Raw genomic sequence first — 16465 nt, 5'->3', positions numbered from 1 at the left:
TTAACAAAAAAATGTACGATTTGGAAATAGCAAGATTTCACCAGTCTAGCATTTTTGGCAATTTCACAGTTGTGCTAGGGCAACTACTTTAACAGTTATTATGAAGTTAATATACGCTCAGAGGTTGCATCTCTGGAAAACTAAAACATGCTTGCATGATGCAGTTAAGCCAAGAAAAATCTCTAAAAATACTGAATGGAGATTTAAGCAACAATTCTAACTGTTACAAAGGTCAAATATTGACACAAAGGTAAATGACAGGAAAACACTGAATGAACAAGTTAAAAAGAATTCAAGAAAGCAGTAGAAGCAAGTAACAGTAATCAGTTTTCACTAGCTACTGTCAGATATCCTTGTAAATTAAAAATAGATAGATTCCCTGATATCGCAGATCTGCCCTAAATGTATCTGCATATATGATACTGGATGTTGGAGAAAACCATAGCAAATAATAAATACATATAAGACCATTTAATTACTAGCCACAGAGCAGGGGAAGAAGAAACAAATCAACATAAAGCACTATCTGCCAAAACACGACTGAACATTCTCAAAATGGGGCTATTATATACCTATACAAACACATAAACAATACCCAGCAAGAGCAGAACATTTGAAAGCTTCCCTGGAAAACACTGCAAAAGAAGACTATGGTATTGGAAGGCACTTTAATAAGGTGCTGCAAACATTATTCTGGTTCTCAGTCATCAGTGCAAAAAGCACAAACAACTCAAAGAAGTAGGGCTCCAATATCTTATCAGCATTACAAGAAGGTTAAAAATTAGTGGGCTTTGAAAGGAAAGATTCACATGTAAAGCATAGGAAAAAAATATATTTTAGTTTTCAGATTTGATAGCTTCCTTGTATTATCCTTATGTTAGACTTTTGGAAAATTACTACTAAATGTCACCAGACATATTTGAACAAACCCAAATATTCTTCCCATTTAAGCTACAAAATCATTGTTACAAATGAAGAATACAAGATACCTAAGGGTGCTCAATTAGAAGGGAAGCTAAATAGAAAAACAAAAGGGATAGAAACTAGTTCAGCAGGGAAAGCATCTTTTGACACAGTTTTATTTTGTGGTTGAAGCAAGAGATGAACAAAAGTATACAGTGTAGCTGTCTATAATTAGCAGGCCAAAAGAGATAATTTCAGAGGTCACTTGAAGTTATATGTTCTCATCAATCTTCACAACTTAAAACAATTCTTAACTATTTCAATAGAGCAAAATTTTGGACACAAATTGAAAAATAGTGTAAGCCAATGTAAATACACTGCTATATCGCCTCTTCCTTCCCTCTTGGAATGAGTTCAGGGAGCTCAGCCAACAGAAAACAAAAAATTCTTCTCCTGATATGTTTCCTTCTGTTAGTTTAGCTTCCAGTTTTACCAGTTCATTGGAAGACTAAAGTTAAAACTATTGGAGAAAAGGATACACAGACCTAGATATGGTCTGCAAAGAGTGGAAGCACCAAGCACATTGTTTTCTGTTGTATAGCTGTGTCCCACCAGAAAGATTCGACTGGCATAGACAGAGAGGAAACAGAGTGATTTTGAAAAGCACTGATAATAAGAAAAAATTTTAGATACATTTAGATAGATATAACAAGTTATGCAGACATCACCATGATTTACCTGTAAATAAACAATCTTCTGAAACACATCTTCTCTCCTGCTCATCTCCACATCGAAATCAGAAAGCTTTTTGTCAGCTTCTGTACTTGCTAAGCGTACCTCTTTGTCAGGTGAAATGTGCTGGGGAAAATCCAACATGCTTCTTTCCACTGTTTAAATAAGAAGCAATGAACACAGAAGGCTAGACATGCTTTAAGGATAAGGAACTTTCCCCCTTCTGACATTTACAGAAGACATAAGAAACAAACATCCAAAGCAACCTGACACTTCAGATCAGGCTTGAAGCAAATAGTTTATATTACATATAATATATATATATATAAAAAATTATATTACATACAAAAATGAATAGGCAAAAGGACAAAACCACACACCACAGTAACAAATAAACACATTAGAGAAGCTATCTACTACCAAAGCTTAATTATCTCATTGTCTTCTACAAAATCAACTGAAAGGTGTATAAATATGAAACAAATAATTAATCTTCCAGAAGTCATGTAAGTGAAGACTGACGTTTCATAGCTGGCACAGATGCTTCCATGTTAGCACTTAAAGTGAAAAGCTCTGAATCTTTCAAACATGCCCATCTGTCCTGAAGTTATTTTTATATTGTTATGAGCTAAGTGTCAAATCCCCGTGTACTGCACTCTTCCGTGTATAAGGCAAACACAGAAGACACTGTCTTTCTGTTCTGAACTTCTAGAAATTAGAAGCTGAGTAATATTACTTTTTTAGAATATACTTTTGAGATTAGGTAAATCCTTGCTTATTAAAGGAATATTACATCTTACAATGCGATTGAAGTAGAAATCAAAAAACACACTTTAGAGTAAGAACATTTTAGCAACAACATTTTAGCTTGATTTAAAGCTTTGTAATTTTATGTAATGGTGTAGTTGTTTTATCAAGTCCTGAGATACTCTCAGCCCTTCAGAAACCTTTGGAATGCCAACACGGGCATTTGGTTCTTCTTTAAGTCCATAGGAAACTTTCCCCTTCCACATCTTGCCCTCATGCCAAGATGTTTAAAAATTATCAGGTGAGTTTGAGCTCCTGGTGGTCTAGTGGTAAAGGCGCAGCGCTGTCACCGCCGAGACCCGGGTTCGATTCCCGGTCAGGGCCACTCCCGGGCAGGTGGGGCTCGTTAGCCCTTAAAGGCAACCCACCTACGTCCTGAGGACCTCACTGCCACCGTCCAAGCTCGCTTGGCCCCGGCAGATGAACCTTAGGATTAAAGGGTGGGCTCAGTTCTGCGCACACTGTGTCTCACCTAAAAAATCCAACGCGCAGGCTGGAAGGTGGAAAGACCTTCCCCGGATCTTCGCTCGCGAAGACTGGCCATTATTATTATAAGATGAGTTTTGGCAATTTCCAATGGACTTCTAAGGCCTGTTGTCATCTCTGGCTTTTGGGGTAATGATTTCCAATTACTAGGGTAGGCCTTTAATGTGGAAGGAACACTCTGGCTTTAAGTCTAAGGTTCTAATTGAAGTCTTGCTGTGGTAATACTTATTATATGCCATGGGCTGTTTCACAGTAAGTCATGATAATGTCACATACAGCGTTGAAGATTAGCATTAAAAGCTTAAATGTGACTCACTATTGCAATAGCGTAGTGCAAAAAGTATAGCATAGTGAAAAAAGTATATCTTGGATCAACTCTTAGTGGCTATGCTGAGAAGCTGATAGCCACTATTTTCCAAGGCAAACAACTTTCTCCTTCTAATTTAATTTAAAGAAGAGAGTTTTACACCTTGCTGGAAAGGCTTACAAAAATTATACCCAATACAGTATATTTAAAACTGAATCTGGCAGGAAGTTGTTTGAAGCAGTCTTTCTGCCAGCATAAATTCCAGCCAATTCACTGTATGTGCCCAAACTGCAGTTTTAAGTAATGAGAAAGCCAGGCTAATATTACAATACAGTAATTTGAGCTGCAGGCTGATGCTGTTTTCTAGTCAAAGCTTTTCCTCCAAGCCAAGGTTGCTGTTTCCAGCACTTCTGTGGCTACTGTAGATTTTTTAGAGTATTTAAAAGAACTTGACATTTATTACACTTATATTTATGTAAGAACTTACATTTATTACACCACAGACACTGCACGCTGTCCCCTGCACAGAGTTGGAAAAGGAAATGTAACTGTTTGGAGCTTCACATGCAAAAAGAAACCAGGGGACCAATGCAGTTCTCTAGATGTGCCAAAGTTATCAACAGCAGTTTTGTCAATCCTTATTTTTGTCTCTAGAATAAAGGAGTAGAACTTTGTAGCTGATCATGTTTCATATTGCTGAGAGGTCCTGAAAGATCATTATGATCAGAGGACTCTTTAGAGGCCTCTACACACTCTACACAATAACAGCAGGGATAAAAATTGTAAGCAATTACCATTTTTTCTCAATGTTTCTTTACATGTAGATGGAATGCCCCGCGGAAAGAATCACAGAAAATATACACTAACCTGCATATTCCACTTCTATGTCTGCCAAAGCCCGTACAGTATTTTCATGTGTTACTTCTTCAATATCAAGCATCCCGACTCTGTCATAGACATGCTTTGTCTTCCTGATCAGTTCTTCTGTTCTTGTTCTAATTTCCTCTGGTGACAGGTCCCATCTCAAAAGGTTTTGGCCTGATGCTATGTATGAAGAAGCTGTAAGCTGGCTAGTAATTTCTGTTCCTAATGTCATCCTCAACACAAGCAGTGGCCCAATGGACCTGGAAGTATAAAATTGATCTCTGCATAGCAAGGTTCCAGTTCAAGCGATAGTTTATAGTAAACACTAAAAAACCCAGCATCAGCATATTTTTAGAAGTAAGAACAAAGTCCTTTTTAAAGCCATAGCTTGTCCAGCAAGCTGTTACTTTTATGAATTAAGTCTAATTTTAAATAGATCTGCCTTCCATCTTTTCCATTTAGGGTATGACTAAGTGCAAACAGGGACAAAAACTTTGCTATTGACAAAACCATACAGATTAAGTTACTACTCACCCTTCTAAGAAAAACAGAATTGCAGTTGCTGAAACTCCACAGAAATAGACAATATTTGTATTTTTGAAGTAAGGAATAAAACCTACATACTGATTTGTAGATGATGAAGAACAAGACTGCAAAGACGCACAACATAAGACATATCACTTGATCACGTTCACTATGGCAAATAATTTTATATTTATACAGGATGTCTGCGACATAATCAACATGTGTGGAAAACTTCCAGTTTCTACTCACTCACAAATGTGTTCCTTTAATTATTGTGGATTTTAAATAGATGGTTTCATTCTTTTGCCAGAAGAGGTATATATATTTACTGGAATTTATGTACTATTAAACCTGATTATATAAATCAACTGTATTTCAGCTTTAGCTAGGAGAAAGATTTACACATGCAACCAATCTTAGTGTGCTGGGCAATCAACGGCTGCCTTTTCACTAATCTTTTTGGCAGTATTAAAAAAGTGACTTGCAGCAATGAATCCAAACATGTTAAGAAGAAACTGGTTTCAGAAGTACAGGCTTCTACCTTTCCACTGCAACAAACCAACACTCAGCTTGGTTGTACAAAGGCGAAGGACATAGAATCAGGCAACTGATTGTACTGGGACTAATAGAAACCCACACAGCCAAGAAGGTGTCCACTCAGTGACTATATTAGTAGTTCAGTTATATATGAAGCAGTTGCTGAGGAAGATAATAATTTGTTGGTAATTAAAAGACAGCCTGCATTCAAGGACTAAAACTTGCTGCAGTGTTTACTATCACAGGAAGATCACAGGAGCATCACATGAGAATCTCTGGCTGTTAGAGACTTATTATCTGTCTTCCTATTTCAGCCTCATAATTAAAAAAAATCTTATCTTGTTAATGTAATAATGATAACTTAAAATTTTCAACCATAACTAAAGAAATACACAGAGAGCTTGCTACAAAAAGAGATGCTTACTTAATACTGTCTTACATTAAGTAACTTTTTCTCTTAATGCTAGCCACTGTACCTGTATTGATTTTATTGTAAAACCTGACTGGTATGTCCGTAATTGCATGAATAGGTTCTGGCATACAATGCAGAGAGCATAAAAGGATAGGCAATTTTTGCTTGAAGGAATAACAAAGCAGAAGAGTGAAATGCCAACTAACTAAAAAGGGCTGTACATATGGCTTCTGTCTGAAGGGATGACTTTTTGTTTAAGAATGGGAATTTCTCTAGAAATAGCTTACCCAAAATTATTTTTATGCAAAATAAAACCAAAAGACAACATTTCTATCTGCACTTTAAGTTGAAATTTTATTTTCCTTTTTACCACATATTCTTCAAATCCTCCCATAGCAGTGTAGGCAAGTTGTTTACTTTTCCCTCCTACTGGCAAGCAGAAACATCAGTGTCCAGAAATACTGATGATTTCACTTAGAAAGTAAAGTCTGAACAAAGAACATTTGTTCCACCTCTGTTCTTTCTCTCTGATACCCACTGAGTTGTGGCATTAATGCCTTAGTAACTTCTCTACTGGACTACTGAAACTTGGAATCTCAGAAGTCTATGATAAATGAAGCTGCTCTCATGAAAGGAAAACGTTAAGTATTAGCATTCTCAGAATGCATTAGTTTCCCACCTCCAAAACTCACTGAACTCTACCTTAAATCTACAAATCCATTAAAGAACATCATTATGTCACAAACAGATTCCCACTGGACTGTCTAGTTTTTCATACATTGCTAGCACAACTCTAGTACAGCCTCTTAGAAGCTGAAGGGGAACCACCTCAAAAATAGCTTCAAGGCTCTGAACTCTACCCCACACCACCCACACCAGAGAATATCAGAAAGAATACACAGTATTCTGAATTAAGGTAAAAATAAAAGAGTCAAAGGAAGACAACAGCGTGAACAACACAAAAGTATGCTAAAGTGCAGGATATTAAACAGATGCTCTTTTTTAAGGGAACCTACTGCTTTCTGTCATTTAGTATCTTCACCTAGATATGTAGAAAACAGAGCCCTGTCAATGGCCACTTACACATTATCAAAACCAAACACTGTAACAGGCACAGCACCAACAGATTACATTCATTTCAGCCTGTCCAATAAAATTCATTAATAATTAAAGTTGGACCAAATTAAAAAACTTGAATGCAGGGTCCCTGATTACTGTATGGCACTATTTTAAAATTTTACTTAAAATCAACTTTTTTACTATATAGTCTAGTTGCATTGAGACATACACAGATAAATTTGACAGCTGTATAAATTATTGTCATAAATCCCAACAAGTTGTTGTCTGCCTGCTTGAAACAGGAAAACACAGACCTGCCCAGTTTTGAAATGTTGATACCTTGTCTCCTCCTGCTGATAGGAAGAAGCAGTAATTTATGTATATTATTTTTAATAATAATTGGTAGTACAAACTCTGAAAGACCTCCAAGTTTTTCTAGCTGACCAAATGACAGCGGGCCTTCAAAAACTGTAACGTAACATCTCATATAACACCAGTCACTACATGTAATTCTTCAAATAATGATTTACACACATGTTGATACCTTGCTACCAGTCAATCAGATGTCTTTGTACTAAAGACCAAACTAAATGACATCAGATTAATGGAAACAGTGTGCAAGTAAATATACATGCACAGGTGAAATCCTGGCCATTTCTTTCATAGCTTAGTATTTTGAGTTATTTATCCACATAAATCTATAAAAAAATAAATTCCCAAAACTCCATGTACTATACTGCAATTAAAAGTGATAATTTACTAACTTTACCTTATTTGTTCAAGAAAGAAACAAAGAAACAATGCCAAGATTAAATACTATAAATAGACTACAAAGAAACAAGAAAGAAGAGTAAAACTATAGTAGTAGGATGTTCAAAAATGCTCTGTAGTTACATTTGTCATGTTATTAGACAGAAAATACTAAATTGTATCACTGAGGGAATCTTTAACTTCCCAGATAAAACTGGAAAATAAATTCTATTAATAATGGTAGGAACCAGATGCAACAACAATCGGTTTTCTTCAAATACTGAACCAAGCAGATAGAATTATTATTTTAGGCTTGCTTTTGGTAAACAGCAGCAACACTAGGGAAGAGTTAACTACTGCTTGGACTGAGTAATCAGGAGTTGATTCAACTTAAATCAGGTGGAAGGATGTGTGCCTTGCATAGACTGCTGCTAATGCCTGAACTGTCAAGTTCAAACTGTTTCAGCTATCACACTCCATTTTCTGCAGTGCAGTGTAGAACACTAGACAGATCTAAATAAGCCTGGTTTAAGGATAAGGTTCATGTCCAGCAACACTATTGCCTTAAGACATTCTTCTATCAGTGTTCCATCCTCTGTTGCTGATTTGTATCCCTGTATGTCACTCCATCAATGGCAGCTGCATAACTGCCATTAGGGTCATACTTTGAAAAGATTCAGGACAGCATACAGGTGAAAATAGAGCGGACCAACAAAATTCATGGGGGAGAGATTTTTTCAGCTCATGAGTCCCATCATCTATTTGATGTATGACCTCAAAACAACTAAATGAAAGCTAAAAAGTGTCAGTAGCCACTTAAGCCTGCACTACTACTAGAAGCACACATGAAATGCATGAACTTAGTCTAGCAAAAAGAGCCACAAGATGATTGCTCTCATTAAGTATATACGATGTAAATGTCCAGAAGTTGAAAGAGCTATTGATGCTAAAAGGCAATAAGACATAAGAACAAATTAGAATGAACTGGTCAGGAATACATGCAAGCTGAAATTGCAAGACATTTGTAAGCATCAGGGCAGTGAGATTCTGAAACAGATGCCCAATAAGAACCAGCAAGTGAAACCATCTCTATTTATAACATGGTGCTTGACCAGTTAATAAAATGCATAATGTTACTTGGTTACCTAAGGTAGCATGGGACTAGATGATCCCAAATGCCCTTCCAGTTCTTATGTTCCTGTCAGGTCCTTCAAAATTAATGCACTTTTATTTATATTGCATTTTTACAGTAAATATCTAACTGGTCTCTGTTTGCAACTTCCACTGGCCTTTTTCTGAGGTGAGTCCTATGGCATCTAATAATGTCACTGGAATGACATACGAGGCAGACTACATATTATGCATTTACATATTGAGCATTTGTGCACTGCTTCATCCATTTATGAGAACATCGGGAAGAAAGGCACACAGTTTGGTCTGGACTTCCAGCTAAAACAAAGAGTATAATAGAGGTAGCTGTTTTCACAAATTAATCTGCCAATCCCAAAAGCAGTAAGAATGGTATTTTTTACAAAAGCAGAGTAAGCTGAATAACACCTAAAAGCTTAGTAGCTACTTCTGAAAGAGATTTTTAAAGAAAAAATCAAAGCCTCTAAATTACAGACTGCAATCATCGTAGAATGCCAGGTAATTTCTTTTACCAACAAATCTACAATTTCATTACTTGATGCTCCTGGAAAACATAAATTTGATTTAATTTTAGAAAGAGGAAAAACCTTTAAAATACTCTATTGAAGCAATACAAACAATGCAATTGAATTTACAGACTTGATGTTTAATGTGCAGAATCTTAAATACATTAAACATTTACATAAGTCTCGTTTTGCTTAGAAATATGCCAAGCAACCTTTTTTGGGCATGTTCCATTAACACTACTAAAATAAAACACAAAGGACACAATCTGTGAAGAAGCATCAGTGAGGGGTAGCACCAGTTTTAAAAAATACAAACACAAAAACCTGCAAGCTTGTCCACAACATGATCCTACTACTGATAATCACTGTATAATACAGTCAAGATTAAGCCTGCTGTCTCATCTAACTAATGGACATCCAAGACTCTGTAATGGCACTTTCAGTATTCAAATTAATCTTCACCTAAACAATACTAGTTACAACAACAACTATAATTTTACAGACAAATTAATTGTACTTGCAAATAGATGTGACAGTTTCATGTAACCAGAAAAAAAATAGAGTATATCAGTCTTGTGTAGGATGGAAAACTACATTCTCTGCTGACAAAACATCTGAGACAACAGCTTCAGGAATGAAGTGGGAGCCAAGATTTTAATAAGAAGAGAGAGAGAGAAAGACAGAGGGGTGGGGGCGGTGCAGCAAATTCAGATACTTTAGTCATCAAGTTCTTAAATACTCTAGTGGCAAATAAATACAATTAGATTTTTCTTGCTGCACCTGCAGGGGACATTCCTATGGATATACCTTCAGGAGACATTCATACACCTTCAGGGGGCATTCCTATGGATAATTGTAATTTGCAAATCTGCTTCCTAACACAATAAACAACTCTTTCAATTGGTAAGTTAAGGTATGAAAACTGTTGCCAGTTTAAAATTAAGAACACCATTTTGGTCTTTCTGTACTTTTAAACAGCATATCTTAAATAACACTTCCATGTCTTACAGGCTGCAGGAAATCAGCACTGCTTGCTGGAAACCAGCACTGTGGATGTGAAGATTTTATTCTCCCTTACCTGCAACCAACATCCACAGGGGCTCAGTGTTTTCACTCCACCTAGCAGCCTCACCAAAAAATACCCCAAAGCAACAAAACACTGGACATGCCCTATTAAAGCAATATAAAAGATGACACTTTGCCTCAGGACAAATTATTTAGTACTTGAACAATATACCACATGTTGGCATTTCTCTGAAAGTCAGACTCCAGTGCTACCAAACATATATAAACGACAGCAAACAGGCATGGTTTAAACAAAGCTTTTTAACAGTCAAGCTTCACATGAAATGGAATAATTTTTTAAATTTAGATTAAGAAGCTAAAAAGCATATTAAAACTAAACCACAATGGGTATTCAACAGCATCTGATATAACGTACATTACAGTTGGTCTGAGTTCTCAGGATAGATTTTAAGAAAAATTTAATGGCTAAAATATTTGTATTATTTAGAAATTAATTCTTACTTGCACTTTAAATCTGTCTCTATATTGTTTCAATTATGACTCAGAGTTTCAGACAATAATCTACATACATCTTACAGTAAATCAAGGACAAAATCAACAAAAGTAAACAGAGAACTGGGTAACCCAAGGCAAAAACAAGAACAGAGGGGGGGAAAAAAAAGTCCAAGACAGAACAGCAATGTACAGTTAAATGGTTCAAAGCATTATTTTAATTGAGCCAAAGGCACAAAACTACTCCCCTACAATACAAGTCATCACTTTTCCCTGCTGGACAAACACATTTGAAGTCCTTTTCCCCCTTTGCTTCTCAGTCCTTTCATCTGTTTGGCTCTTGACAGTGTACGCAATGGTAAATACATGCCTTGAATTCCTGGGCCATTTTCCTTGGAAAAGTACTTGGTTCTGTGTCTTGAGTGTGTTTGGCACAGACATATCTCATCATAGCAAAAGGATAGCATGTTTAGTACTTCCTAATTTAAAGGTCTCTAACTGCCATCAAAAACTAATTTTTTTAAAGCTGCATTTCAAGAAATAGAAGAAAATCTAGCACCTTTTAACATGAAATCTTAATTCTGTCACAAGTTTCAGAAAAAGAGAATTCTCTACAACTTAGTTCACTCTACACTCTACATTAACTATGCTTTTATCTCTTCAGATAAAAATGAGCGAGTTAAAAAATCTGCAAGCTATGCAAACACGTTAAAATCTTTATTGATACATGCATGACCCTCAATGCAGCTTTTACGACCTTACTAAGTGGCAAGAAATGCTTACTGGTTTCTCCTACAGAATAAACATAAACAGAAAACTAACTGAAAAAGGTGCTCTTAGCAGCTAAAAAACAATGCAGACCCTAAGTGGGAACTCTTACAAGTGCATAACATAATACAACTTACATATATTTTCTCCTCTTCCCCTTGTTCCCTCTGACAGTCTTTAAACAAAAGGAATTTGGAAGCTGGTCTGATTGATTTTCATATGAGAAAGTGCTTTGAACACAATAGTCTGTAGTGGAACACATAGAAGTGTCAGGGCACAGTTTCAGTAGATTGTCTGATCTCTAAAATTATGTTATCCATTGTTTTTAAGGGAAGAAAACCCCAAACCGAAACAAAAAAAAACCCAACCCAACCCAACCAACAAATAAAAAAAAAAAAAAAGAAAAAGAAAGAAAAAAAAAAGAAAAAAAAGAAAAATGAAACCAACCAACCAAAAACCCCAAAACCCAACCAACCAGACCAAGCACCAAAAATCCACAAAAAACCACCAAACCAAACAACCATACCCAAAAAAAGAAAAAAAACCCAACCCAAAATTACTACCAGTACACTAGGTTTCACACTCATTCTGTGAACTGAATGCATTCTGTGTCACAGCAAACCTCAATCACAGCAACTTCCTTAAAGGATCTTAGGAAGGAATCTGACTTATCAACACCTGCCTGCAGACAATAATTGTACTATAGTGAGTCTGAGGCAGAAGGCATTCATTAGGGTTGTCTTATTATTTGGTTCTACTATCAGGCAAACTGCAGGAAAAAAACTGCTTTTAAGGCTGTACAGCTCCCTCAGGTGCTGCTGCATAAACACAGATTTCCACGATGCCAGCAATACAAACAGCAGGTAAAGTGCATGCTGTTTAGTGCAAACACCGCACACTTACTGCCAGGATAGTTCACTACTTGAATGCAATCAGCTAATGCACAAGAAACACCTTGTTGACTCCACTGGAAAAAGAAGTGTTGCTGCAGGACTATTGAGGGTTTGTAAACACAAAAGGTTTTTGATTTACATCTACTGTTACTCAGTTCAGCCTACCATGGAGATATGCTTTGATTTCCCATCGATCTTAAGTCTCATGCAGTCAAAGAAATACAAATGTTCTCCAATCATCAACAGTTTGCTGGAAAACTCTATGTCTTCATAGCAGATGATAACCTAATCTCACTTACTTCCTTACCATTTTAAACCAGAGATTTTGTGAAACAGTGCCTCGTGTCCATTTCATTGCCTGCAAAGTCCCAAACAGCCTGCTTAACACCACAAATTAGGTTCACTCTAGCTTTTGAGTGAACAGTGATTTAGTAACACTGAGTGCTTCCCAGGATAGCTACAGGTTACGTAAAGGCTACATGGTTCCAGCATGATAAGTATGGCAAGAACTTTGTTCATTTAACATTCTATGCAGAAATAAAAAAGGTCTCTGTTAGAGATGGAGCTTCTCTTAGAGATGGCGGGAATAACACAGACACTGTATCATATTTTGCTCAGAAACAAGTACAATTACCACCATCCTCATCTTCCTTAATAAAAACACAGACAACATGTACTGAAAAACAGCCTCCTCTACAAAGGAAAATTTAGACTCACAAATCTATTGGAATTCTTCAAAGGAATCACAATCAACAGAGATCAGTTAATATAATCTATTTTATTTCCAAAGACTGGTGGCCAAAAGGTCCTAAAGAAACCATGCTACTGTGAGATGAAAAGGGAGGTTCTGTTACAGAAAACTGGTTAAAAACTAGGCTGTTAAAAATGGCTGCTCATTGTTCTGAATGGATTTAGGTGACTAGTGGAGCAGGGTTCCCTGCAGGGTTCCATATTGGGAGTTTTGTATTTTTTCACATATTTATACCTCATCTACAAAAAGCTGGGATTAATGACATGACAAAATTTACTGAAGATAATTTACTCATGACAATGTAGTGTACTAAAGGCAGCCACAAAAAGATGAAAAACAATGTCACAACACAGAAAAGTTTAAAACCATTAACAAAGTGAATTTCAGTCTTAATAAATGTGAAATAGCACACACTTTGAATCTAGTCACTCTGGAGACATAACAGTTTAACAAAAACATCAACCAAGAAGTATCTGCAAAGAACAAAGTGACAGGATTTAGTAGAGGTGGAACAGAACAAAATGCAAAAATTTGTTATACCACATGCATTTCTGATTCCTCAACAGATAAATGTCTCATCTTCTGTTCTCCCACCTGCCAAAACCTTTATCTGTTCTACCAAGTGCTAATAACTAAGAAACAATTACCCGTAGTGAGAAATATATTCCATTCAAAGAACAACTAGACTGGGATTCTTCAGGGCAGACAAAAAAAAACAAACAGAGAAAAAAGTGCAATAGAGGAACTACTTGAGAGATTTATACGATAATGAAAAGGATGGAGAGAATGGACAGGAATCAATTTTTTTCCTGTCACTTCCAATGTAACTCAGTAAGAGATCAAACACAGTTTTAGGAGGTAGTTTCAATATAAAAAGATATTACTGGACAAATTTTTGTACAAGAGATTATACGTGAGAACTGGTTTTGTGTTAGGGAGTCTGCAATTCCTAGACTGTTCTGAAAAGATAGTACTGAATGTTCACTGTATCTTCTATGCTTTCTGAGCTACCTGATCCTGACTCCTACAGAAGAAAGCTATTTAAAAGAAATCTTTCCAAGTCAGGTATTTCTTCCTTTATAGAGAGAATGACAGAACATGACAGAGGTATGTCCTCAAAAGACATTAACTACATTGCTACTGGCTCTCCGTGGGTTAAATTCAGTCCACAAAATATTTCTGGGCTCAACACATTTGTCTCAGCCAGTCCAGGAAATAATTACTTTCTGCAAACTCTGTCTAACCGACAAATTGCTCTTTTGTAGCCTGCTGTGGTTAGAAAAGTGGAAGCTGTTGCTTTTGGCCACATGAAAAATCGCCGCTGCGATACACAGAAGAGGTTGTGCAGTCCATGGAACCCATGGAAAGGGAAAAATGCTCCAAGTGTCCTGTCCGGTCTTTGCCATTGCTGAGGTGCTGGACCTGATACTTCAATAAAAACATAGAGATACACTATGATGGCAAGTATGAAATAAGAAAATTACAATAAAAGTTCTTCCTATTTCTTTACCCTTTGATGTAATTTCTTCTTCTGCCTCTTCCTAGCCTGTGTTTCTTGCTAATTTTCTTCCTCATCAAGAAAAATGTCAGTGTTCAGAGGTTTTTTACAGTGATGGAAATCTAAAATTTGATCTTAAATATAAATTCTAGTTTTTCCAGAGTCCATGTATATGTATTTTCCAATTCAAAACCAAATTTTTTCAAAGCAATGCTCCAGAATTCACAAATCCTAGAGAATGATTTTAGGACACTGAAATTATTTAAATCAGTGCATCTATTTTTATTCAGATTTTTTTTTTCTATTTCTAGGAAGATCCTCATAAAGTAAACAGACTACTGTGCTTACTTAAGTAATCTAGACTGGCTTTTCCCATGCATTTTATTGAACTGAATATAAATCTTTGAATCTTTTGGATTCCAATAGGAAAAATATTTAACTGGGAAAAGCCTCCTTCCCAAAATCTGTCTATTTTAACCAAAAGAATCAAACTTTAACATAATTTTATTTAAGGTAAGGAATGATACTTGAAACTTGCTAAGAACTATCATTTTTATCTCACATGAAGGTGCCCTTGGGAAAACAGAAGCTGAGAATCTTTGCTATTTGACATTTCTGTGACCAATTCCTTAACTTTTGAAAGTTAGAGATCACTATTACTCATTCAAGAATACTCTCTTTTGTGAAACAATTATTTGTGCAAACTGAAATAATGACTTGGAGAAAAAAAAAAATCACAATTAACAAAGTGAAGCAATCATTCCCCACTATACTTATTTCTACTTAAAAAGATGATACCTTCAATGTCCAAATGCAAACTGCCAACAGAGATAGACCTTTTAATTTTTTATCTAAAGAAAAAACCTTCCACACTCTTTTTCCTTTCCTTGCCTTCTTTTGATGAAAAAAATCTGTAGGGCAAACAAAGGCAGTCACAAAATATGGAAAACAGTGAAAATGACTATACAGAAAAAGGAATGTGAACATGTATTAGGAAAAGAACATAGATGTGCATTTTATTCAGCACCAGAAAATAGGTCAATCAATTTCCAACAGCAGAAGCCTTATGAAAAAAAATATTCTGGATCTTACTTTCTCTCTGCTAATACCCCTCAATCCTCATTTAACGTGAACAAAGGCTGTGAAATACAACAAAACCTGTGCAGTAAGTACACAACTATAATTTCTCAAAAGTCCTCACGAGGTAACCATCTTTTTCGTTTTACACTCAAATTCAGTTCCATTCTCATTACCACAACATATTCACATTACTTCCATTTTTCCTATCAAATCTGGTCTTTTGGAGAAATTGAGAGGCGAGAGTAAAAGCAATGATGCTCATTTCTCTGGTTCATCTAGAATTGACTATAAGCTTCTTCCACACTGCTTTTCTGGTGTCCATTTAGAGTTCGTGTTCATTACAGAGCAAGACAAGTAATGCCCTCTTCTAAAGCCTTTCGATAGTATACTGGTACTCGTCTCACCCTTGATACAACGTGTAACAGTGAAACATCTTTCTATAGAGCTACTATGAACACCCTGCCAGTCTCTCTTCAGACACACCTTGCTGCAGTCGCGTTGCTACGGCGTTCTCCTTCACTCCATTGTCTTCCTGCCCATTACTCCTGCATTACGTGTGGCACTCAGTGCAACGATTACCAGACGGACACCTCGTCTCACCGCCCTGCCCACCTGGATGGCCCACAGGACGCAGCTCATGCCAGAGAGGGTGGACAGCGTAAAATGCGCCAGGAACCGAGGCAATGAACCCCACAGGTTTCCTGCCCCATTGTCTGCTCGGCCCCCAGGGTGCTTCCTGTCTCCCCCCTCAGCCCCCCGCCCGCTCCGCTGCGGCTCCCCCCGGCCCGGGGGTCAGGCCTGGCTTCCCGGGCGAGGGACGGGGATGTCCCGTCAGCCGGGGACAGCTCCGCATTCCCATGGCTTCCAGTCCGGCCAGGTGATGCCCACCCCCTCCGGAGACCGCCCCCGTCCCAGATCCT

The 16465-nt window shown here is 36.9% G+C and overlaps 1 protein-coding gene across 3 annotated transcripts in view; it reads right to left on the bottom strand.

Moving 5' to 3' along the window:
• NLN (neurolysin) overlaps positions 1–16465 on the bottom strand; it is a 324053-nt gene that overhangs the window by 23428 nt on the left and 284160 nt on the right. Inside the window, exons 1-3 of one of the 3 annotated variants that reach the window (XM_050330075.1) lie at positions 16029–16226; positions 4103–4359; positions 1642–1790 (exon numbers count right to left, since the gene is read on the bottom strand). In XM_050330075.1, coding sequence (XP_050186032.1) covers positions 1642–1790; positions 4103–4331 — 378 coding nt within the window. In that variant the 5' untranslated portion in view covers positions 4332–4359; positions 16029–16226. Of the gene's footprint in view, positions 1–1641; positions 2869–4102; positions 4360–16028; positions 16227–16465 lie in introns of those variants that run through there. The other 2 variants (XM_050330077.1, XM_050330076.1) reach the window with 2 other exon arrangements.

The sequence above is a fragment of the Myiozetetes cayanensis genome, unplaced genomic scaffold (assembly GCF_022539395.1).
Source record: "Myiozetetes cayanensis isolate MyiCay16 unplaced genomic scaffold, myiCay2020 scf4, whole genome shotgun sequence".
NCBI lineage: Eukaryota > Metazoa > Chordata > Aves > Passeriformes > Tyrannidae > Myiozetetes > Myiozetetes cayanensis.
Note: the sequence above shows the minus strand (reverse complement) of the source record. Positions and strands in the feature narration are given on the sequence as shown.